The sequence below is a fragment of the Camelina sativa genome, chromosome 20 (assembly GCF_000633955.1).
Source record: "Camelina sativa cultivar DH55 chromosome 20, Cs, whole genome shotgun sequence".
Taxonomy (NCBI): domain Eukaryota; kingdom Viridiplantae; phylum Streptophyta; class Magnoliopsida; order Brassicales; family Brassicaceae; genus Camelina; species Camelina sativa.
The window spans coordinates 3,940,179-3,964,400 of NC_025704.1; the positions used below are offsets into that span (position 1 = coordinate 3,940,179).

Sequence of the window (24,222 nt, forward strand, 5' to 3'; positions counted from 1 at the left end):
TTCTCATCATAATGATTAATTATATTCTGGCCTCACAATCATTGTGATCAATACTTTATGTACACTATTGTTAGGATCGGACAAAACATCTTTGAATATATAAAGTTCGATTTCACCTATATGCAAAAACTTTGGAAGATTTGGTCATAGATTATTATTTTAAATATCTATATGGATATGACATATCGAGGTTACATAGACAATATAGACATAGCTAGTTATCAAAACACAAATGGTTACATATGCATCGGTTAAAAGAACAGCTGTTAGCGTTTATAATAATTCGTTTTTATTTTGAATAAGAGTATATATGTACGAGAAAGGTGTTTTTCTACTTTGGGTATTATTTTGAATCGTTAGTAGGTTTGCGGCTTTCAGTGCTATCAGCAGACATTTTGAGCAAACGTTGCTGTTGGATGCAGAATACATAGCTGTCTCTTGATTGGTCGACGGCAAATCTACTTTCGACGTACTAAAATAACAAAGGTAGTAGTATGGAAGGAATAAGAAATTAGGTGTCATGTCTTTTTCTTCTTTTAATAACTGTGAATATTCCTCTATTTTGTAATACAATTCAACGAAACAGTATATAATCTATGGGCGGCTGAGTTGTTCATGCTAGGATTGTGTGTTCGTAGTACACTGAAGTCTGAATAAAAACAAAATTAACTTAAAAATTTCGGAGGCACATGCACCCCATAAGCATGCAGCTATATCTCACCCCATAAGCAAGCATCTCTGCCTTTTTTGAACACGATACTAATTCAATAGCAAACTCGGAAATTTTAAAATAGAATCACTTTTTTTTTTGTCGTCTAATATATCGTATGAGAACATCTTATAAATGACATAGTATACAATAACTTTTAAAACTCATAATTCTACTTCAAGAATCTAGCTAATGGGGTTTCCATGAATTAAAAATCCACGATATATACAACACTTCACACATACATTATGATGGTTAATTAAAACTCTATTTTGAGCTTTTAATCTATTGAGTAGTGTGACCAACCGAAAGACTTGGAAACTCTAGATTTACGTAAGAAAATTATTAAAGATTGATAACGATTGGCCATCTAATCAAAATCTGGCGCAAAATTGGACTGACTGTATGGTTACTTTATAAACTCATATTGTATATATATCAAACTTAATTCATAGCCTATAGGTTAACAAAAGAAGAAGACGAATCTATTTGGGTATCACGATATGTTTCACTGTTTCCATAAAGAAGAGAATATATACACAAAATGTTAACAATGGAACTGGACCACATTGGCACCAATAAACCTAAAATCAAAAGTGTAGGTTCGTTGGTCATGAATGAGATGATGTGGACTTTAACTGGAGGATACAGACATAAATGAGTTGGCTTCTATCGTGGAATATCAAATCAACATCATCATTTTGTATAAATACTGTATTTTAAACTAAAACATTTTGTTTAAAAAAAAAAAAAACAGAATTCTGAACTGATATTTTGATCAATACTGCAATTTTTTGTTTACACCATTTATAAAATATTTGATTCCATGATATATTTTGTTTTCTTTTCTCATTTTTTTTTTCATGTTTGTTGTTCACCATCAAAATAGTATGAGTTTTGCATTGCTAGTTACAAATGATGTTTGCTACATTTCAATAATGTATCTTCTGAACATTTTTCACTTTAAACCGCAAATGCATATATTTGTGTATGTTAGTTAACTAGAGGTCCAAATGGTCACATATACTAGAAAGAAAAAAAGAAAGATGAAACCATGAAGTTGCTTCAAATTTCCCATTATAAGGGATGTTTATAAACACCATTCCAAGTACGATTCAACATATACAAGTAAAACTGCACAGACATTTTAGGGAGAAAACCCGTTTTATATAACGAAGATACTTACACAGTCAAATCCAATCCAATGGGACAAGAAGAGTGTGCCTTTACTCTTAACTCTGGTCCTTGTAAGGTGTCCAAATCAGTTTGCTAACATCTACATCAAGACCACCTCGACCTGCAGCTTTCAAATGTCGGTCCAGAACCTTTGGACCCGCACAGATCACGTGTTGTCCTTTCCTGTACTGTATCAGTTCTAGGCTCTGAAGTGTGCTTAATATATCTTCCGCCTTGATCGCTGTCATGTCACTCAGCTCCTACATCATCGTACATGAAACAGAGACAGATGGGCAGATCCTTAATTAGATCACAGAAATCAAGATTAGCCTAAGAATTTCTAACGTTTTGAAACACTATCTAACCTTGATAGAAATGTTTCCTTTATGTTTTTTTAAGATGTCTAATAGAACACGAGTCCAATAACCTCTGTAGCTTAGTAAGCCTAGATCCGACAAGGGTCTTTCCGGTGTCCCAACTTTTCCCTCTTTCTTTGAAAGTTCATAGGCTGCAACTCAGAAGGGCAATCGGTCATTGTTTCTATCCGCATTGGATTGAGAAGAACAAAAGAGTCACAGTGACAAAGAACTCACAAAAGGCTATCAAGAATTTTCCATAGCCTTTTCTTTGATATGGAGGCAGGGTTAGAATGCAAGCTAAGTTGTATGCTTCTTCCGAATGCTTTTCCTGTACCCAGTAGAAGTTACGTTTTACTATTAACAAACCGGACAAGGGAAACCAAACATATCTGTAAACGATGTGCTGTATTACCTTTGAAAAGTATCCAACCATGTGGCATCCTCGATCATCACATTCGCAAAGAACGTAGAACAGAAACAAATCAACGTCGTAGTAAAGAGTTTTGTGGTCAAGAAATAACTTTGCCAGGTAACAGAGATTCTGTGCAAACACCTTGTTCTTTTTGCCATCAACCTGTAAGATTGGAGTACGGTTAGAGAAAAGAGATAACGAAAAAATTCCTGCTTGGTGAAGATTTACTTGTTGATGTACAACAAAACCAAATGAGAGATAACTAATAGGCATCCATATATATACAAAGAGCAGGCGATAGAGTTAACAATATAAACATCATTTCCACTGAAACAAGAACAAGACCAGACACAGATCTCGGGATATTACCTCAAACATTGACAAGGTACCACTTCGATAAATTTCATCACCAGGAGGGTGCTTCAGGTCACACTTTCTCTGCAGGTAAAAGCTACAAGATAAATAAAAGTATGGAAAAATGGTAATGCAACTTTACTGAACCGTGAATGCAGATATGCAAGTCGGTGAAAATATTCAACAGAATCTAAAAAGTTGGCTACTATCTTCAGAATTGAAACTGGAATGCCAATAACAGAGAAAACGGGTGTGAAACCAAAAATATTGAACCTCGCAGTGGAATTTTAATTATGATGCTGACTTCAAAGATAAAGAAAAACAGTTGCTAACCATATGTCTTTGAAGCTGTTCTTTGCGTTTCATGAAGTTCAGGCAAAACTCACAAAAAAAGAGCTTCACGCAGTCATTGTATTCTGGCGGAAAAGGGGAGAAGTACCAAGTCTCAATCTCATATTTTCCAAGCTCAATTGTTGCTATGTTCTTCACTTTCGTGAACTCTTCATGTTCACGCAAACTTGCTGCATCCAGCTCCTCATGACCCTACATAACACAAAAAAATCTCGCATCAACTTAAGCCTGATGTTTCCAAGACCAGCCTTGAAAAGGCATCAATTACCACTCACCTCTACATGAGTCTCATCAATCTTCCTCTTCTGGTGGCGTGTCATCTTCAAGCTCGTTACCTAGAAACCAAAGACATAATTCTCTGCTCAGTGCTAAACGTAGAATAGAAAACTTACGGAGAATTATGCAACTAACAACACAAAAAAAAACTAAAGAAAGCACCTTGTCTTCCACTTTTTCATCTACAGCACACTCTACCGAGTCAAGGTCTAGTTGATCCAGATGAATCCATTCATCCAGTCTCCTATTAACTGCAGTTTCAGAAAACAAATTACTAAAATCAAACACTCAAAACATACATATTGATGATTCCATCATAAGATTTAACAACCACCGACTTTATAATCACTTTACTCAATGCAGAACTTAATCTCCTTCTCAAAAAATCTCACACAGCCCAATTCTAGTGATCCAATAGATAAAGGTTCGAAATTTAACTTACTACATTATAAACCCTAGACAAAAAATTCCACCTTTTTGAAGTTAAACATTACAAATCAACCAAAATTGAAAACCCTAGAACGAAACGTGATGGGGGAGTTAAACGACGTACACTCAGTGTAATGAACGTAATACTCGTAATCATTCGGACCGCCGTTTTGTATCCTCCGGCGCTCAATTACTTTCACGGGATGGTGTTTCCCGTCTCTCCACCGACACATCACGCGAGTACCAACCTCGAGAGGAAGCATTCCCATTTTCCTCTTCTTCGACGGATCAGACACTACGATCGCCTGATCAGAAGCTAACGGAGAAGGATGAGACGAATCACCGCCGTTCGTAGCCGGAGGCTTTTGATTCGACGACGAAGGTGGCGGTCCGGTGCCGTTAGTTTCTGTATTTGCTGACGATCCCATTTCTCGGTCGGGTCGGAGATTACCGGGTGGGCTTTCTCTCTCATACGAGTTAAGAGGAGAGAGAAACTAGAGAGATCAAAACGGACACTCGAAATAAATTAGGCCCATCAGATGTTACTTTTCACGCAACTTGGGCCTTCCTTTACAGGCCGAGAAATAGATTATTGATATTTAAGGTTGTGAACATCTTTTTAGCCGAGTCCCTATATATTCTTTAGTTTATCAAACTGATCACTGTTATTTTAGTTAGGTAAATTTGTTGATCATGTAAGAACTATCTTGAATCATTATTGAACTCTCTTTGTATTAAATCGAATTATATCTCAAAAAGATACGAATTATAGTGATGGCTGTTTGAGCTAATTTAGACGTTTAAGTTCTTGTATTTATCTCTAGCGGTCTCTAGCTTGGCTATGAATCTATATAACTATGTTGACACGAAACAAAAGCAAAGATATTAAATGATTTCGTTAGCAAAATGGATATAAGTTTCATTGAATCTCACTGACAGTTCGTTGTGTCTTTTCATTAAAACCCTATGTATGTGAGGACTGAGGAGACACAAAAGTCAGCGAAAATATCGAAGTGTAGTAAACAAAGAGCATAGATTTAGTGTGTCTCTCTGCTACTTTCTGAGTTTTTTTTTACCAACAAGTGTGGAGCAAAGTTTTTTTTTTTTAATGCTTTGTTTGTTGTCATAGGTTTTCTTTTTATTATTGGGAAGGTAAAAAGAGATTGCAACTGTTTTAATTGGACTCCCATCTTCATTAATTCGAAGACAAACGAGCAAGTACATTTTTCTCTCTGCAGTCTGCACCATCCTCTATATAAATGTACCCATATGCATGCTCCTTCTTTGGCTTATACGATTAGATGTATATATATATATATATATATATATATATATATCGGTAAATTTAGACATGAGTTTTTGATTTGATAACAAAATAGTATATCGTTTATGCAAATCGTTAGTTTCATTATGATAAACGTTTTTATCAATACTAGATTAGTATTACTAATACAATAGTACGTCTTTAGATATTTCACAAAAGTCTAATTGGCTATAGACTATTAGTTGTTAGGTTTTTTTAGTGGTAATCGAATATTTTCTTCATACCCATTTCTATTTTTTGTACTTGATATATATAATATGTGTATATATTTTATGTAATCATGATTATTACATAAACGTTCAAATGTGAGATATCTGTACGCAAGATGAAAACATATTATATATCTAAATTCTAAAATATACAATAGAATACAAATATATACGATGTGAGTATACAAAGACAAAAGTCCACAGTAATGATAACACTATTTAAATAGGGTTCTTTCATGGCGTCATGGTTCTTATTCCCGAAAAATGCCCGGCCAAAACTTGTATACAACCAAACTACAAATCAAGAACTTATTATGAATTTTATATATATATACGAAAATGATGACAATATTAATTATATGGTGGTACACAACTCAAGCTAACCGTTATGATTATTCCACATCCTTTTCTCGGTCAACAACAATATATTATATATCCTAACAAACCCTTATTTCGTATCCATTTTAATATATATAAACACTTTCCATAATTGCACCATTACGCACACTTTATAGCATAATTTAGTTACTATTAATGGAAATGTCACCTTGATTAGATCAATTCCCCTCCTCCTCCTTCCCCACCGCCAAAATTTGGCGGTGATGGCCGCGAAATCCATGACGTCGTTGTCACCGCCTGAGAAGCTTGATCTTGCGGCAGGGGAGGAGGATTTCCAGCTGGATTATTATTGAGTAGCCGGATCTGCCGTTTCAAGAACTTAACATAGCGTATAGCTTCGTCGAGCATTGAAGCTGTATCCATCTTGGTGCCACCTGGCACTAGTCTCTGGAGAATTCTGATCCTCTCACTGATTCTCTCACGGCGGTGTCTAGCAGCCACGCTCTGAGGGTCGTCGGAGATCCTGACGTTACGGCGTTTGGGTTTCTTGACGCTTGCTGGGTCTATGTCGACCGGCTGCATGGCTGCGATCTTGTACATCATCTCCTTCATAGCATCGAGTTCTTCTAGAGGCTCTTCTTCGTCTTCGTCATCGTCTCCTTGATTTCCGGAGAAAAGAGTGGTGGTTGCGAGGGAAGATGAGAGGGGAGTGAAATGGGAAGAAGAGAAAGGGTTGAAGATATGGAGGTGGGCGTGTTGGTCCATGACCATACCGATTGGATCATTATGATGTTGATGATGATGGTGCTCATTCTTGTTGTTGCTGCTGTTGATGATGTTGTTCCAAGTGTAATTTTGGAAGAGAGATGGGTTCATATTATTATAATTATTATTCATACTTTATGTTTGTTTGATTTGTGAAGATTTTAATGCCTGGGGCGAGCTCGAGGCATATGTGTGTGTGTGACCGAGAGAGAGAGCATGTATTTTAAAGGAAAAAAGAAAGGTGATCATATGATGAGGGGTTAGGTTGGTGATGCAATAAGGATTTTGGTTCGGGAAATAAAAAAATAAAAATTGTATTTATATGTTTCTTTTCAATAAGTGGACGTCACTAGTCGTTACCAAAAAAACTATATTGTTTTTAGTAGAATAAGATAATTCATATTTTCCATCTGCTCGAAAATGTTTACATATCTTAGTTTTCATAATTGAACAGAAGATTTTTTTTGTTATTTTTTTGTTTTTGAGCTCTAACTAATGAGATAATATAGAGTTGGCTAGGGTTTTCCTCTCTTACAGTACCGAGACTTGAATTTAGGGTAGATCGAGAAAGTGGCTTTCACTAAAGTAATAACTACTATAAGGATGTGAATTACTTTATATGAACATGAGTTTCTCTTTGATTCACAAAAGATGTCACCACTTGTGTGCTCTTATTCTGACTTCTCAATTTGCGATCTCTTTATCTCCTCTCTTCACAAAACCCATTCACCAAAATAGGAAATATTGATAAATTTCCTCTCATTCTCTTGTCTCTTCACGAAATAGCACATCCTGTTGATCCTATACTTATATCCCAATCAACGGTCGTGATTTTGTCTCTCTCCCCTTCGATGGAGTCTAGTATTGAATGTAAATTGTGTGTGAAACTCGCAATGTTTATTATATATGATTATAATACAAATGATCAACTTGCTTTTAATTTTCCACAAAGTTATTCTATAAGTTCCGACGTGATTAAAGGTTTAAAAGGATCACATCAAATCACTCGCATGGGGACACCTTCGTTAAGATTTGGGTGTTATCCATGATTGTCGTAAATAAGAAAGACGTGAATCATCGTCGTGACTCGTTATATATAAGACGGTGGTGAATATATCATTTTCCATGAAAAGAATTCTGCTTTTATTTTCAAATTAGTTTACATCTACGTAACTACGCTTGTATATAAGTGTATATAACAAACATAAATCCGTAAAATACACGAAACATTCATGAGACTTCAAAAGAGGCAGATTTATATTCGTTATATCGGTTTATCAAATTAATCAGACGGTTCTTATTTAATGTGACAAGTTTCTTATGTCATATATCTCATCTCAAAAGCAATGTATAAATACATCTACATGTATGTACACATATAAGACATAGAACTGTATTTTTGCATATATGTTATGATTTGGTCTGTATTATAGTCATACAAATTGCGCATGCAGTCTGTAATCATGCATGATAGGTTTTCCCTCTTTGGTATTAATCCATTGTTCCTTGTATATTATTCTTATTAAAGCCAGCCAACTGCCAACTACATATACATGTAACATGAACATCCACTTGTATACACTCAAAAGTTTTTGAAATTTGAGTCGATATAAGTATATAAAATACGCATTTGTACCCACATGCATGTTGTAAACTTGCAATTTACAATCGTCAAGCTCGTGTGATATATATGGTTTAAGAAGTTAACAATTCTTTATTCTTTTATAATGGCATTTTGGTCATAAAAGTTAAGAGTTTTATAGTCTATTTAAAACATTTTGCAAATTAAATCTTTCATCTTGGACAGCTAGTTCCTAAACTTGGATCGAGTAATGGACCAGATCACCTAAATAAATAAAGGAAACTTGAATGCAGTTGATTGATCACTGAAGCATGTCTTTCTAGCAAATTAATTTACATATCAGTAAACTAACTTTAGAATACAGCTCAAAACGGTCCCTTTCTCGTCTGTATATAAAGTGTAACTGTAAACCCTAACAAGATAAATCTAATGTGAATGTATATAGTACATCTACACGTGAGTGAGTGAAATAAATATGCAACATTTTCCGAGGAAGATTGAATCATAAAATCTGACAATCTCCATTATTTTCATCCAAATTACCGGGTACATAAAAAAAAAACATTGAATAACAATCTTTATTTATTTTTATATATATATATATATATATATATATATTTTTCAGCAATTGTGCTTCTTCTTCCTTTTGATTATACTTAATAGCGATACAACATTACTTTGTGTGTTACGAGTCCCAAAGACCCACACCCTCATTATTTCATCAGAGTCTGGTCTCTTACAGCGACTTCTCTTTTTGGGTTTCCTCTTTCTGCTTCCACCATGGAGAGGAACAAACAACAAAAAACTCAGTATTGTATCTTCTAAATTTGAACACTTTGTAGTTTAGTGATATATATCACTTTAGCATTATCGAACTTCACCGGTTAAGTTTGGTCATATATATATTAACTAACCACCGACGTAGATTCATCCGTAAATAAAAGTTGAAATTGGTTATGGTCAAGTTAAGAAAAAGAAAGCTAGACGAGGGTTGTAACAATTGACTTCTATTAGTACGAGAGTACGTAGATTATGCGCATTATAATACTGGTAATTTGATTAAAAGTTTGCTCATTAAGCTAGTAAAAAGTAAAAACCTAAAACCCCTTCTCTTTTTTTTACTTTTCTCTTGAGAGGATCTAAAAGTCTCAAAAAGTGATTACAAGGCATGGGCAGATGCTGTGGAGAAAGTGAAGAAGTCTCTTGTTTGGTCCGAAAGTGTTAATGATATGGAAAACTCTTTAATGAGTTTTTCACTTTATATTTATTTCTCTTTTGTTTTTGAAAAAATAAACTTACGAAATTGACTCCATTTTCTAGGATTAACGGTAAGTATTAACGAGTTTTCAGTATCCATACATACGCACGCATAAGGCCGTATTTAATTAGCGACATACTCGACTATGCAGAGTCAATTAACAAAAACAATACAAATTAAATAGACTCAACTATAAGTCACTTATCTATGTTTGTATTTGTTTTGTTAGATTGATTTTAGAAATTGATAACGGATGGACATATTTTTTTCCGGCATCCGTTGACCACCATTTTCGATTGTCAAATTTCAAAACTTGTCTATAGAAGGATCGGACTACCTTCTCGCAGGTTTATGAGAGGAGCATGATGAGGGGTAGTTGTATACCCTCGTCAGTGGAGAATTGAACAACATTTTTTTTTTTCAAGTAAAGAACAATTTCACCAATCTAAATGATTTTTTCACCAAATATATATAGATGATCACATTTCAAATTTACTTATTATGCTTATAATTAGGGGCATGTGATCCCCACTCGTCTTAGGGGGTTATTGGTTTAAGATTTAGAAAAAATTTTAATGACTTTAAAAGTTATGTAAAATATGTTGTTATTCAATCAAGACTTTTTAAAACTCTTTAAAAATTTGGTGTTATTGGTTGTGGATTTGTAAAAAATTATCTAAAATCTTGATAAATCTAGTGTTATTGGATTAATTGTACTCCGCAAAAGAACAACCATATTAATGCATAGAGCCAATCCAGAATTGCATTCATTCATCATCATCTTAAAAAATAAAAGAAGAAAACAAAACTGAAAATTATAAACTTATCAAGTTTGATATGCATGTACAATTTTACAAAAATTAGAAAAACATATATAAATGAAATTGATGCTTGGATCGTTAATTCATTCAACCAAATGTGATTCTCTTTTTGTCCTGGAAGAATGCGATTACCAATATGTATTTTAGACAAACGTATAATTATATCCCCTCGACTTGCCCTAAGGTTGCAACTTTTGCTTAGGCTGATTGTTGAATTTTAAATAGATTTTAGATTATAGTTTTTGGCTTGCAAAACTAAAGCCATAATATAGTGATTTTTGTAAATTAGCAAAGGTGCAGCTTCCATCTTCGTGGGCTGATATGAGCCCAAAATTTTGCACTGTTAATATGGGCCGCAACAAAAGTCTAGCATATTTTGTTTTTTCCTTCCAGTATCTTTCATTAGATTACAGCAAGTACAAAACCAATACAAATCTTCAATAAACAATTTATTACATAAGCACTAAGTAAGTCAAATCTTATTTATATAAATAAGCAGATTTTATTTCTTTTGTGGGAAAATAAGAAGATAAGCTTCCAATTTTGTTTTCCAGAAAAAGACCATCAAAATTCATTGAGTAAAAAAATTCCAAAACAAACAAAGTACTCCTTCTATATCATAAATGATGATTTTTTAGTATTTTTTTCTTGTATCACAAAGATTGATTTTCTGTATATTTTTATCAATTAATGTTAAGAAATTGTAAATTTAAGGAATCATTAAATAAGAATTTAAAAGTTTGATGAAATACTATTAATTAATAATTATAAAAATATGTTATTATAATCAAATAATATATTTATTGTTAAACATTAAATGTTTTTCTTAATTCATGTAAAAATCTTAAAACATCATCTATTGTGATACATAGGGAATATTAGCTTAGGAAGGTTCTAGAACAGTGCTAGATGAATTTGGAATGTTTACTCCCTTGGTAAACCTAAATTTGGGGTATTTCTGCTAACTTTAGAAAAAAAAAATCTTTTGGATTAATTATGTTTAGATATACATATACATAAATAATTGCAGGAAAACATATAATTGAGACTGGTGAGTGGGTGATTTATAGTGTTTGCGAACACCTGTATGTAGATGATAACACCTAACCAAATCAACATTTAATTTTAATCTCTAAAAAACTTATCCTAAGATTTACTATATGGAATTTGCTTAGCTATAATCCGAAAATTAAATCAACAATTTGAGATTAAGTAGAAGAAAATTAAATAAACCAATATAGTAAATCTTTATTAGTCAAAGATCACATTATCTTCCCTAAAGAGAACCGTAATTAAAGAAAATCTTAATTAATTTCCCCACAAACACAAACCTATACTTATATATATATATACACACATTCGAAGCTCCATCATCATCCTCACCGCAGAAAACAATCATCACCATGTCCACCATCCTCATCCTTCTCTTCTCTCTCTTCCTCTTCTCCGCTCCCACCTCCTCTTCCCGTCACCACCACAAATCCCGTCAAAGTTTGGTCCGTCTCGCTTGTAACGCAACTCGTTACCCAGACCAATGCGTCTCTTCACTATCCGAACCGGGTCGTGTCCCTCCGAATCCCAAACCAATCCAGATCATCCACTCAGCGATCTCGATCTCTTCCCAAAACCTCAAAACCGCCCAATCGAAAATGAAGTCTATCCTAGACTCCTCCGTAGGGAATCTTAACCGTACCAAAGCCGCGAACACGTGTCTCCAGCTTCTCACTTACTCCGAGCACCGTATCCAATCGACGGACCAAGCTTTGACACGTGGCAAAATCAAAGACGCTCGAGCTTGGATGAGCGCTGCTCTAGTGTACCAGTACGATTCGTGGTCACAGCTCAAGTACGTCAACGACACGAGCCAAGTCCGCGAAACCATGTCGTTTCTCGACGGACTTATCAACGTCACCAGCAACGCCCTTAGCATGATGGTTTCGTACGATAACTTCGGAGACAAGGTCAAGTCGTGGACTCACCCGGCAACCGAACGCGACGGGTTTTGGGAGAAGACTGGGCCGGGTTTGGGCTCGGGTCCTAAATTGGGTTTCCCTTCCGGTTTAAAAGAAGACGTGACGGTGTGTAAAGACGGGAAATGCGATTACAAGACGGTGCAAGACGCCGTTAAAGCTGCGCCGGTTGAAAACGGAATGCGTAAGTTCGTTATACGGATTAGAGAAGGAGTGTACAAGGAGAACGTTATTATTCCGTTTGAGAAGAAGAACGTTGTGTTCATCGGAGACGGTATGGGCAAAACGGTCATTACAGGTTCTTTGAACGCCGGTATGCCTGGGATCACTACGTACAACACTGCAACTGTCGGTGAGTTTCTCGTACTTTTACATTTTGTTTAAAGCAAACATAATTTTTTCAAAGTTCATATTTTTATAGATAAATATTATGTATTGGGCATTGGGCACGTGAAAAGTTTAACAAGTGATATGGGTTTGCATTGGGCACGTGAAAGAATACTTTTTTCTTATAGAGTCAAAGGATGATCCACGATGTTACAAGTAATACAGAATTGTTATAGCTTACAATGTTGCTTTGTATATCCTTATAGGAGTGGTAGGGGATGGTTTCATGGCTCGTGATGTAACGTTCCAGAACACGGCGGGACCAGATACTCATCAAGCGGTGGCGTTTAGATCAGACAGTGATTTGTCTCTGCTCGAGAATTGTGAGTTTCTTGGGAATCAAGACACTCTCTACGTTCATGGTCTTCGTCAGTTCTACAAAAACTGCCGTATCCAAGGGAACGTTGACTTCATCTTTGGCAATTCAGCTGCTGTCTTCCAAGACTGTGAGATCCTGATTGCACCGCGTCAGCTTAAACCCGAGGAAGGCGAGAAAAACGCAGTCACTGCTCAAGGGAGAAACGACCCGTTACAGTCCACGGGTTTTGTGTTCTTGAACTGTTTGATTAACGGAACAGAGGAGTACATGAAGCTGTTTAAGGCTAATCCTAAGGTGCATAAGAACTACTTGGGGAGGCCATGGAAAGATTACTCAAGGACTGTGTTTATAGGCTGTAATCTTGAGGCTTTGATCACTCCTGATGGATGGTTACCATGGAGCGGTGATTTTGCGCTCAAGACGCTTTATTATGGTGAATCTAACAACACTGGTCCGGGATCGGATAGGTCACAAAGGGTTCCGTGGAGCAGTGAGATACCAGACGAGCATGTTCATGTGTATTCGGTGGCTAACTTTATTCAGGCTGATGAGTGGGCTTCCATATCTAATTGAATCTTAAGATTATAAAGGGTTTAGGGGATGTTTTATAAAAAATATATTATCATTGTACTTTAGTTGAGAATTTATGTCATATGACTCATATCAACTGATATCAACTGAAAGTTCAGAATTTTAGGACTAATGAAGTATAAGACAATGAAGTTTCAAACTTTGGCAAGAACAACTTTTCGTTTTCTTCAAATACACTTCCAATTGAAGAAATGATATTCACTAGATACAACTAAAGTGATGAAAAGATGGTACCTCTTTGCCGAGTTGAACCATATTATCAGCAAGACTACGAACCTCTTTAGCCTGCAAAAGCCAATGTTTCCTTATTGCTTCTTTCAACCAGAACTACACTAGTATGTGTAATACTAGCTAACAAACCCAATTTTTTTTAGTTTCGCCAAACAAGAAGCAGAAGCTTATGGTAGGTATATAAAGATGTTAGGCTTTCTAAGCCCAAGCCAACTCCCCTTATTAGTATGATATTGTTCGCTTTGGGCCCAGGTGGCAAAGCCCGCACGGATTTTTTATTGAGCTCCTTCTCAAAAGGCCTCATAATAATTGGAGTTGGTATTGGCTTATATATTATAACATTATTTCTAATCTCAACAAACCTCCCCTCAAACTATGTACTATGATACTTTGGCTTCCCCTTCAGCGAAACCCATGTACCTAGGCTTCAGTACCCCCTTATTCCTGAAGTATTCTTGAGACACCTTTCATCATGTTATCTTTTTGAGAGATCCCTCCCACACAGTGCACAGAGCCCACACCCACTTCCCTAGGTCCACTTTTCGACCTAGGTTTTGATACCAATTGTTGGGCTTTCCAAATCCAAGCCAACTCCCTTTATTAGTATGATATTGTCCGCTTTGGGCCCAGGTGGCAAAGCCCGCACGGATTTCTTATTGGGCTCCTTCCCAAAAGGCATCATACTAATTGGAGTTGGTCTTGGCTTATATATTAGAACATTATTTTCTAATCTTCAGATGTGGGACATTGTTTGTATCCCAACAAAAGACTTCATCGAGCTTAAACCTAACTACTCAGATAAAAAGAACATGGCTACTTCTCTAGCCCCAAGGAAACTAGTTATGAAAGTGCTAGTCATGTTGCTAATCATCAATTACCCATCGCAGACAAATATCTTCTTTGATTCTTAAAACAACCACCAGGAGGAATAGTTTCAAAGGATACAATAAGGACCGGGTGAAAGTTGCTTACCAATTCTTGTTGAAGCTTGTGTTGTTCAGTTGAACAGCAGATTAACCAAACATCTTCCTCACTATTTTTTTCCTTCTTCTTCCTTCTTCTCTATATTTTACAGTTTCTTCGCTTGTTCGTTTTTAAACGACTAAAATTATCTATGATTTTTATTTTTATTGATCATCGAATTTTCACTTGTTTATCTTTTTCTAGGGTTTGGTTTCTAACTTGTTGTTCTGTTTTTTTTTCCATGTTTTGGATGATGCCATGAAGGTTTACTCAATTAATGAATGATGGCTTTGATGGACACACTTCTTGTCTGTGCTACGTCTTCAAGGGCTTTGTTCCTCTCTCTATTACTGTATCTTCAATCGGTTGTTACGTTGGTGGTGACATTCTAGTCTCTCCTTGTTTTTATTTGAATCGATCATTGAATTTTCACTCTTGCTTGTTTTTTTCTAGGGTTTGGTTTCTAACTTGTTGTTTTGTTCTTTTACAGGTTTTGGATTTGGATGATGCTTTTATCAATTGATGATGGCTTTGATGGACACGCTTCTTCTCTGTGCTGTCTCTTCAGGGGTTTTGTTCTTCCTCTTAACGGAATTTTTCTTTTTCTTTCTATATAAGTGAGAAAAACATCTATGTCCCTCTTTAATGCAGATCGCCGAGGCACGGAGATTACAGTTTGGGAGGTTTGGAGATAAAACATTGTGGGAGTACTGCTTATGATTTCAGAGTTTTAACTTTCAGCTTACCTCGCATCCATAAACATTTTTGCCTATCGGTTGTTTTATCTAATATATATTGGCTATTGTTGATCCTTTGTTTCATGTGTTTCCCATATGTTTTAGCTGTGTACACACATTCAGATGAGAGTGATAATCCACAAATTCTTACCAAACCATCAACTTTTAAGAATTTTATACGGTTCTGAGAAAAAATCAAATAAACCAATATACAGTAAAACCTCTATAAATTAATAATGTTGGGACCAAAACTTTTTATTAATTTATAGAAATATTAATTTATCTATAAATTAATAATTATTAATTTACACTATAAATAATTATTATTAATTTATAGATATGTTTTTAGTTGTTTAAATTTTTTAAAATTATGAATTGAGATAATTTTAGCAAAATAAGATTAGATTTTTGAATGTTGTAAAATTTATGGTTTAGGAATTGAACTTGTAATATTTAGAAAACATTACTAACAATTAATTACAAATACTATAGACAAATTGACTTATACACATGACATACATAAATTCAAATTTATGAATGGTATCAATTCAAATTAATAGTCTGTCAAATTATCAAATTGTAAATGATGTATATATAAAAATTGAAAACTTAAAAAAGTTTAACTATTTTTATGACATGTTATAGAATATTTTAGAGACATAGTTATAGTTTGAAATACAACATTATAATTGTTCTATTGAAATGAATTTTAGGAGAAACATACATTATTATATCGCTACATATATATAAATTTACATAATTATTAATTTATGATATTATTAGGATCATATTTTATATGAGGATTTCAAAAAAATTATTATCATATTATTTTATCGAATTTTGTTAATTTTTACATTAATCCGATTTAGGACCAGCAAAATTTATTAATTTATAGTATTTATTAATTTATAGAGGTTTTACCGTAGTAAATCTTAATTAGTCAAAACATCAATAGAGCTCAAACCGTGAGTGTGATACCCAAACACATTAACTAAACCAATACATAACCGGAGTCCAAACCGGACAATCTAAATCTTAATCACATTATCTTCCTTAAAGATAACCGTATCGTAATTAAGAAAAAAAAGGACACTCACAAAACTCCAATCTCTCTCTCTCTCATCTCCGTCTCTGCGCGCATGATCCCATAGTGTTCCACTACACTATGCACCGCCCGTGACTCTCTCTCTAATGGTCTGTGACTTGTAATCCATCTCTCTCTCCCACCAAATCTTAAATTTTATTTTTATTTCCTTTTTTAATACTACCAAATTTAATTAATTTCCCCATACACACTCACCTATACTTATATATATATACACACATTCGTCTCTAATGGCTTCTTCGAAACTCCATCATCATCCTCACCGCAGAAAACACCCAATCCGCTGCATCTCTCTCTTAATCATCACCATGTCCACCATTCTCATCCTTCTCTTCTCTCTCTTCCTCTTCTCTTCCCCTTCCTCCTCCTCCCGTCACCATCACAGCCACCACAGTTCCCGCCGATCACCCTCCGGCGACACTCCTCCGGCCAATCCCTCGCCGTCGTCTCCCTCAGCTCAGATCCGTCTCGCTTGTAACGCAACTCGTTACCCAGACCAATGTGTCTCTTCACTATCCGAACCGGGTCGTGTCCCTCCGGATCCCAAACCAATCCAGATCATCCACTCGGCGATCTCCATCTCTTCCCAAAACCTCAAAACCGCCCAATCGAAAATCAAGTCCATCGTAGACGCCTCCGTAGGTAATATTAACCGTACCAACGCCGCGAACACGTGTCTCCAGCTCCTCACTTACTCCGAGTACCGTACCCAATCGACGGACCAAGCTTTGACACGTGGCAAAATCAAAGACGCTAGAGCTTGGATGAGCGCTGCTCTAGTGTACCAGTACGATTCGTGGTCAGCGCTCAAGTACGTCAACGACACTAGCCAAGTGGGCGAAACGATGTCGTTTCTGGACGGACTTATCCACCTCACTAGCAACGCGCTTAGCATGATGGTCTCGTACGATAACTTCGGAGACAAGGTCAAGTCGTGGACCTACCCGGCAACAGAACGTGACGGGTTTTGGGATAAGACTGGGCCGGGTTTAGGCTCGGGTCCAAGTACAGGGCCCAATTTGGGTTTCCCTTCCGGTTTAAAAGAAGACGTCACGGTGTGTAAAGACGGGAGTTGCGGTTACAAGACGGTGCAAGACGCCGTTAAAGCTGCGCCGGTGGATAACGGAATGCGTAAGTTCGTTATAAGGATTAGAGAAGGAGTGTACGAGGAGAACGTTATTGTTCCGTTTGAGAAGAAGAACGTTGTGTTCATCGGAGACGGTATGGGCAAAACCGTCATTACAGGTTCTTTGAACGCCGGTATGCCTGGGATCACCACGTACAACACTGCAACTGTCGGTGAGTTTCTCGTACTTTTACTCTGTTTATAGCAAACATTTTTATTTTTTAAGAGTTGAAAGTTCAAATTTTTATAGATAAATATTATGTGGGTTTGCATTGGGCACGTGAAAGTGTCCTTTTTTTTATGTAGTCAAAGGATTCACGATGTTACAATTAATACAGAATTGCGATAGCTTACAATGTTTGGTTTTTAATAGGAGTGGTGGGGGATGGATTCATGGCTCGTGATTTAACGTTCCAGAACACGGCGGGGCCAGATGCTCATCAAGCGGTGGCGTTTAGATCAGACAGTGATTTCTCTCTGCTCGAGAATTGTGAGTTTCTTGGGAATCAAGACACTCTCTACGCTCATGGTCTTCGTCAGTTCTACAAAAACTGCCGTATCCAAGGGAACGTTGACTTCATCTTTGGCAATTCAGCTGCTGTGTTCCAAGACTGTGAGATCCTGATTGCACCGCGTCAGCTTAAACCTGAGAAGGGTGAGAAAAACGCAGTCACTGCACAAGGAAGGATTGATCCGTCACAGTCCACGGGTTTTGTGTTCTTGAACTGTTTGATTAATGGAACAGAGGAGTACATGAAGCTGTTTAATGCTAATCCTAAGGTGCATAAGAACTTCTTGGGGAGGCCATGGAAAGATTACTCAAGGACTGTTTTTATAGGCTGTAATCTAGAGGCTTTGATCACTCCTGATGGATGGTTACCGTGGAGCGGGGATTTTGCGCTCAAGACGCTTTATTACGGTGAATCTAAGAATACGGGTCCGGGATCGGATAGGTCACAGAGGGTTTCGTGGAGCAGTGAGATACCAGACGAGCATGTTCATGTGTATTCGGTGGCTAACTTTATTCAGGCTGATGAGTGGGCTTCCATGTCTGCTTGAATCGTAAGATTATAAAGGGTTTAGGGGATGTTTTATAAAGAAAACCTTATATTTGTACTTTAGTTGAGAAAGTTAATGCAGACTTGAGACTTTGCATTTTATTTCATATCAATTGAAAGTTAAGAATTTTAGGACTGATGAAGTCAAACAATAAATTTGCAGAACTTTGGAAAGAAACAGATTTCTTTTGTTGTAGCTTATAATTCTATGTAGCGAATGATTCCACATATAGCGTGTTGGGCTACAATCATAAATGAGTATGGACAAGGATCACAAGTTGTGTTTTGCTTGACGTTAAAGCAGAAACTGCTGTACGAAAACAACATCCCACAAAAAAGTTTTCAACGAAGTTGACATCATCGTCATCATTATCAATTTCATCATCTCAAAATTCTCAATGGATATAAAGTCAGGAGGATAGTGGAGGTTGCAGAAACTGGTAAAGGGCAGGTAGATACACAATTAATTCAAAGAAGAGTAGGTTTTCATTGTAAAATCAAATTGGGGTTGATGGTTCTGTTAAGTGGTTCACCTAAATACAGTTAAGTAGGTATGGGTACATGCATTAGGCACATAAATTCTTCTGTCCTTGGTCTCAAACTGAAAACTAATCTTGCAGAAGCAAGACAAAAGAGAGTAACTTCTTTACTAATTTTAGTTCATAGGTAGGTGGAAAAAGAAAAGTCTCCTCCTAGCTTGTTGCTTTCAAGATTACATTCTAAATGTTCAATACCAATTAAAAAGCTAGCTTTATTGTTTGCCTCTGAAAACATATGGCAAAACTGATGAATGATATAGAATAGTACAATCGAGGCAGAAAGAAGAAAACTGGTAGATAAAAGGAGCTGATTACTCCAAGATTATAGCTCGGAATCAGAGGTTTTCTCCTCCTTAGGTGGAGCGAACTGTCTGGTAAGCCGAGATCTTTCCCATGGGTCCAACGGTACTCGTTGTGGTGGTTGAGGTGTTGCTGGTTTCGATTGCCTAAGCTCATTCTCTCTGTCAATAAATCTACCCAAAATATCGACCAAATTAGTTCCCAAGAAAGCTATCAAATATATCAATCCATTCTATCATTCACACTACTTAATTTGATCTCTCATAGAATCATGAACTTCTTAAAAGGCATGAGAAAAGAAAAGAAATTAGTTTTTACTCGATATAGGCCATTGGAGCAGCGTCACCAACTCGTATGCGGGTACGGAGCATTCTTGTGTATCCACCAGCTCTATCTCTGTAACAAATTAAATTTATCCCAATGGTTAGACAAAGAGCTTATGTAATGACAGTTAAAATGATGCCAATAGAGTTTGAAAAAAAAAATCACTTGTATCTATATGCCAATTCTGTGAAAATCTTGTGAAGGACATCATCTCCTCTCACAAAACCAGCTGCTCGCCTCGCTGCAGCGAGTGAACCCTACAAATTTTACCACCAAGAAGAAATTATCATATCTAGCGACGACCTATATCCTCTACATACCACATAGTGTAGATTAGAAATGACAAGAACTTAGTATGGCTCAAAAGCTAAATCCTTTGTAACACAATATATAAAACATACGAATACATTTCCAACTGAAGAAATGATGTTCACTAGATACAACTAGACAACTAGTGGGATGAAAAAGATGTTACCTCTTTGCCGAGTTGAACCATATTATCAGCAAGACGACGAACCTCTTTAGCCTGCACAAAGGCAATGGTTTCTTATTGCTTCTTTCAACCAAAACTAGTATGTGCAATTAACTTGATGAAGTAAAAATCGAAGAGTAAACATATATATATATATATATATATATATACGCAATCACTTAACACTACCAACACAAGTATCACAGTGAATACATTACTTCAAGAATCGAAATTTACTATAAAAGAGTATACTTTATCACAAAACAGACAAAACAATCTGGTGAAATTGAGTTCAATGGGGGAAATGGCAGATCCTATAAACCTTAACCAAACAGTAGAAATCTGGAAAATGGGAGAAATAGAGTCAATACAATACCTTGGCGACAGTGGTCTCTATACGCTCGTGCTTCACTAACTGAGAAACCATAGTCCTGATAAACAAGAGTTGAAACCATCATTTCAAAACTTCTAATACCGAAAACGAAAGCTTGAAGTAGGCAAAAGGAAAGATTCAAGATGAATACGAAACCTGAGCATGGACATACGGTGACCCGCCGGCCGGCCGAGCTTCCTGAACTTCGTCATTGTTTTTGCGTCGGAGAAGTGTTCGGAGAGAGGAGAACCCTAAAGGAGGACAAGAGAGACAAATGTGTGAACGTAACTAATTGATGGGCTTGGGCTTTTGGCCCATTCGTATACATTACTGTTTCTTTAAGACTAATTTTGTTCTGAAATATACAGAACCTCCCCTTGTATTTTTTTACATCTGCCTGAATCAATTCCAAACAGATAACTTTGGTTCCTGAATAAAATAAAACTTAAAACAGTAGAGAGAAAGCAAATTAAGGTCTCATGGAAACAACAAACATATTAAAAACTGGTCCCAAACATATGAAACAGACAAGCAGGATAGTTGTTCAGATACCAAACTAAAACAGAGAACTAAAAGTCATTACATAACACACCACCATTAAACATAAAGTAGTTTACTCAGTTGCTTCCCCTCCAAGACACTCTCACATCCATCATCATCAGTGAGTCCCACTCCTCTCTTAGGGCTTTGTGACAACAAGAAGCAGCTCGAGTGGTTTGATGAGCGTGAATTTGCAAGTGTCCCCAAAAGCAACAGGATACTCCTTACACAAACCTCTCCATCCACCAGAGAAAAGGTGACCCCTCCTCGTTACCAAATACACCACACTCCATGACTTCTTCCCATCTGGATGATGGATCTTGACCATTGATTTCACTCTCGGCATATAAACATTTGCAGCAGATCTCGGGAGCGCCTGAACAAAACAAAAACAATTGAGTCCATCATTCACATGTCAATTTTTTTTTATACAAAACCGAATACAGATATACTGAGTGTTAGTGTCTTATCGTACCAGGGATATGAGGTATGTTTTTGAGATAACGATCTCGAATCCTGCAACAGAAGACGAAGATGCGCCTGCATGATCTCTGCGGATGCTAAACGCTCTCTCAGTCCTCTTGGTATTATGGGGCTCCTCAGCTTTCTTCTCCTCAAAGTTGAGTTTCCTTTTGTACCTGCCGCCTCCACTAGATCCAGCTGCTGTTCTTGGGACACGAGCACTCAACTCAGAAGACACCACCACCTCTTCAGTCTTGACACCTTGTTCTGTTTTAACACGGCCTGGTTCATCATCAAAAAGTAAAGAATCAATGTGTTTCTCCGGTTCACAGTTTCATAAATAAGAAAAGCAAAATCTTACTCGAAGAAGCCAAGAAGTCTCTGGGTTTTGGAGGTTGAACCATCTCCTTGCCAGTTTGCTTCATGATGTTCACACTAAAGTCCATCTCTTCTTTGTGAGTGAAGCAAAGAAACTCATTTCTTCCCAAGGCATTGTCCCTCACAAACTTCTCCCATCCGGACTTCTCCATGAAGTAGAATCTCGGGTTTTTCGATATTTTAACTTCCCAAGTGCTTCCCCAAGGCACTGTTATCTTCATCGTACCCAGGAGCTCATCGTCAGGGAAGCTTCTTGCAAAGTCGTGAGGAATTGCTCTCTTTTGGTTCATACAAACAAGATGAAAGATATTAGTTAGGTTACATGTTTGAAATCAAAATCAAAAACAAAAAAATACAGTGCGCTAAAGAATTTGAGTCCAAAGTATCAAATCTCGCCATGAAATAAGACCCATTACACACAAACGAAACTACAAACCGAACAAGAAGTTAAAAAGAACAAGAGAACAGATCTAAGAAACAAAGATGAAAATAAAGTATAGATCTTCACATTCAGACAGAGAACTACAAACTGAGAGAGAGAACAACAACATTACAACACCAGGTTCTTAAGACCACAAGAATTAAGAAGGAAAGATGAAGAAATTTCCAATTAAGAAAAAACAGAGAAAACAATAATTTTTAAAGACTCCTAAAGCAGTTCCTGGTTCCACCACTAAAATGCATCTAACAAGATTCAAAACCTTTAAAACCAATTGTTACAAAGAAATCAAAAGTTTCAACCTTTTTCACACAAGCAAGCTCATTTAACAAGATTTAAGAGTTTAGAAAATAGTTATTACCATGTTTTCTGAAGAGGTGTCAATATTTTTAACAACTTTGAAGAAGCTTGGCTGCGACCGTTCTCCATAGGACCGAACAAATTCATGGTTACTACCCATCTCCCTCTCTCCTTAGAAAATTTCTGATTCAAGCTCTCTCACCTACAACTTTCTCTTCTCTCTCGCTCACTCCCTTTCTCTTCTCTCTCTCTTTCTTGTAATGTATTTGAAATATAAATGTGGCCATCCCTACTTTAAAAAATTTCACAGAAATGGTTCAGAAAAAAGTGGTCAAAGTGAAAAAGCTTTTCTCTCAACTCTGAAACTGAAGTACAATTGTGAGATCATCTTTTTTGTTTGCGTTTCTTTATTTTTATAACTAACTCGTGACTATTTTCCGAGTAACAATTTCAAAGCTTTTTAAATGGAATAAAAGACTTATTAATAAACCTTACCTAAAGTATCAACCAAATTAGTTCTCGAGAAAGCTTTTGAATATATCAATCCTTTCGATCATTTACACTATACTTAATTTGATCTCTCATAGCATCATATGAATTTCTAAGAAGCAACAATAAAAGAAAAGAAACTAGTTTTTTACTTGGTATAGGCCATTGGAGCAGCGTCACCAACTCGTATGCGGGTACGGAGCATTCTTGTATATCCACCAGCTATAGCTCTGTAACAAATTAAATTTATCCCAATGGTTACGCCAATAGCCCTGATAAACAAGAGTTTGAAACCAACATTTCAAATCTTCTAATATCGAAAACGAAACCTGAGCATGGACATAGGGTGACCCGCCGGCCGGAGAAGTGTTCGGAGAGAGGAACCCTAAAGGAGGGCGAGAGACAAATGTGTAAAGCGTAACTTACTGATGGGCTTGGGCTTTGGCTTTTGGCCCATTAGTATACACGTTACCCTTTTTTAATACTAATTTTGTTCTGAAAATATATAATAGTACCTTCCCTTTGTATTATTTTTACATCTGCCTGAATCAAATTCCAACAAAAATGTTGGTTCCTGAATATAACAAAACTAGAGAGAGTAGAGAGAAAGCAGATTTAGGTCTCACGGAAACAACAAATAAAACTGGTCTCAAACATATGAAGTTACAGACAATTAGGATAAGTTCAGATACCAAACTAAAACAGAGAACTAAGTCATTTCATAACACACCACCATTAAACGTAAAGTAGTTTAC

General features: G+C 36.4%; 6 protein-coding genes across 8 annotated transcripts; 2 read left to right on the top strand and 4 right to left on the bottom strand.

Moving 5' to 3' along the window:
* On the bottom strand, positions 1,755–4,555 carry LOC104769163 (histone acetyltransferase of the MYST family 2). Of its 2 annotated transcripts, XM_010493311.2 has the most exons (9): positions 4,191–4,555; positions 3,800–3,888; positions 3,637–3,696; positions 3,344–3,553; positions 3,026–3,094; positions 2,657–2,818; positions 2,479–2,572; positions 2,251–2,393; positions 1,755–2,145 (listed from the first exon to the last, which is right to left on the bottom strand). In XM_010493311.2, exons 1-9 carry the CDS (start codon positions 4,492–4,494, stop codon positions 1,942–1,944), a joined length of 1,335 nt encoding a protein of 444 aa, XP_010491613.1. In that variant the 5' UTR covers positions 4,495–4,555; the 3' UTR covers positions 1,755–1,941. The 2 variants fall into 2 exon arrangements, with proteins under 2 accessions (XP_010491613.1, XP_010491612.1); XM_010493310.2 differs by having other exon boundaries at positions 2,479–2,818.
* Positions 5,759–6,908, bottom strand: LOC104769164 (transcription factor HEC3-like). The gene has a single exon (XM_010493312.1). The coding sequence runs from the start codon at positions 6,833–6,835 to the stop codon at positions 6,152–6,154; it is 684 nt and encodes a 227-aa protein (XP_010491614.1). The 5' UTR covers positions 6,836–6,908; the 3' UTR covers positions 5,759–6,151.
* LOC104769165 (probable pectinesterase/pectinesterase inhibitor 51) lies at positions 11,730–13,785 on the top strand. The gene is made up of 2 exons (XM_010493313.2): positions 11,730–12,686; positions 12,928–13,785. Exons 1-2 carry the CDS (start codon positions 11,768–11,770, stop codon positions 13,611–13,613), a joined length of 1,605 nt encoding a protein of 534 aa, XP_010491615.1. The 5' UTR covers positions 11,730–11,767; the 3' UTR covers positions 13,614–13,785.
* Positions 16,651–19,007, top strand: LOC104769166 (probable pectinesterase/pectinesterase inhibitor 51). The gene is made up of 2 exons (XM_010493314.2): positions 16,651–17,966; positions 18,167–19,007. The coding sequence occupies exons 1-2, from the start codon at positions 16,898–16,900 to the stop codon at positions 18,850–18,852; spliced, it is 1,755 nt and encodes a 584-aa protein (XP_010491616.1). The 5' UTR covers positions 16,651–16,897; the 3' UTR covers positions 18,853–19,007.
* On the bottom strand, positions 19,485–21,123 carry LOC104769167 (50S ribosomal protein L17-like). Its single transcript, XM_010493315.2, has 6 exons — positions 21,016–21,123; positions 20,863–20,917; positions 20,490–20,540; positions 20,180–20,271; positions 20,009–20,086; positions 19,485–19,863 (listed from the first exon to the last, which is right to left on the bottom strand). The coding sequence occupies exons 1-6, from the start codon at positions 21,069–21,071 to the stop codon at positions 19,713–19,715; spliced, it is 483 nt and encodes a 160-aa protein (XP_010491617.1). The 5' UTR covers positions 21,072–21,123; the 3' UTR covers positions 19,485–19,712.
* Positions 21,329–23,862, bottom strand: LOC104769168 (B3 domain-containing protein REM23-like). 2 transcript variants are annotated; one of them, XM_010493317.2, is made up of 6 exons: positions 23,797–23,862; positions 23,620–23,697; positions 23,040–23,267; positions 22,223–22,517; positions 21,875–22,143; positions 21,329–21,775 (listed from the first exon to the last, which is right to left on the bottom strand). In XM_010493317.2, the coding sequence occupies exons 3-6, from the start codon at positions 23,136–23,138 to the stop codon at positions 21,539–21,541; spliced, it is 900 nt and encodes a 299-aa protein (XP_010491619.1). In that variant the 5' UTR covers positions 23,139–23,267; positions 23,620–23,697; positions 23,797–23,862; the 3' UTR covers positions 21,329–21,538. The 2 variants fall into 2 exon arrangements, with proteins under 2 accessions (XP_010491619.1, XP_010491618.1); XM_010493316.2 differs by having other exon boundaries at positions 23,040–23,270.

Bases quoted from the DNA above. Each gene is read 5' to 3' on its own strand.
- LOC104769163 (XM_010493310.2), bottom strand. From the start codon at position 4,494: ATGGGATCGTCAGCAAATACAGAAACTAACGGCACCGGACCGCCACCT. The intron at 3,889-4,190 runs GTACGTCGTTTA...CTGAAACTGCAG, and splicing joins TTACGTTCATTACACTGAGT to TTAATAGGAGACTGGATGAA. The intron at 3,697-3,799 runs GTGCTTTCTTTA...TTTGGTTTCTAG, and splicing joins ATGAAAAAGTGGAAGACAAG to GTAACGAGCTTGAAGATGAC.
- LOC104769164 (XM_010493312.1), bottom strand. From the start codon at position 6,835: ATGAATAATAATTATAATAATATGAACCCATCTCTCTTCCAAAATTAC.
- LOC104769165 (XM_010493313.2), top strand. From the start codon at position 11,768: ATGTCCACCATCCTCATCCTTCTCTTCTCTCTCTTCCTCTTCTCCGCT. The intron at 12,687-12,927 runs GTGAGTTTCTCG...ATATCCTTATAG, and splicing joins GTACAACACTGCAACTGTCG to GAGTGGTAGGGGATGGTTTC.
- LOC104769166 (XM_010493314.2), top strand. From the start codon at position 16,898: ATGGCTTCTTCGAAACTCCATCATCATCCTCACCGCAGAAAACACCCA. The intron at 17,967-18,166 runs GTGAGTTTCTCG...GGTTTTTAATAG, and splicing joins GTACAACACTGCAACTGTCG to GAGTGGTGGGGGATGGATTC.
- LOC104769167 (XM_010493315.2), bottom strand. From the start codon at position 21,071: ATGACGAAGTTCAGGAAGCTCGGCCGGCCGGCGGGTCACCGTATGTCC. The intron at 20,918-21,015 runs GTTTCGTATTCA...CTTGTTTATCAG, and splicing joins CACCGTATGTCCATGCTCAG to GACTATGGTTTCTCAGTTAG. The intron at 19,864-20,008 runs GTAAAAACTAAT...TATTTTGGGTAG, and splicing joins GCTCCAATGGCCTATATCGA to ATTTATTGACAGAGAGAATG.
- LOC104769168 (XM_010493317.2), bottom strand. From the start codon at position 23,138: ATGGGTAGTAACCATGAATTTGTTCGGTCCTATGGAGAACGGTCGCAG. The intron at 22,144-22,222 runs GTAAGATTTTGC...ATGATGAACCAG, and splicing joins AGACTTCTTGGCTTCTTCGA to GCCGTGTTAAAACAGAACAA. The intron at 21,776-21,874 runs GTACGATAAGAC...TGTTTTGTTCAG, and splicing joins AAACATACCTCATATCCCTG to GCGCTCCCGAGATCTGCTGC.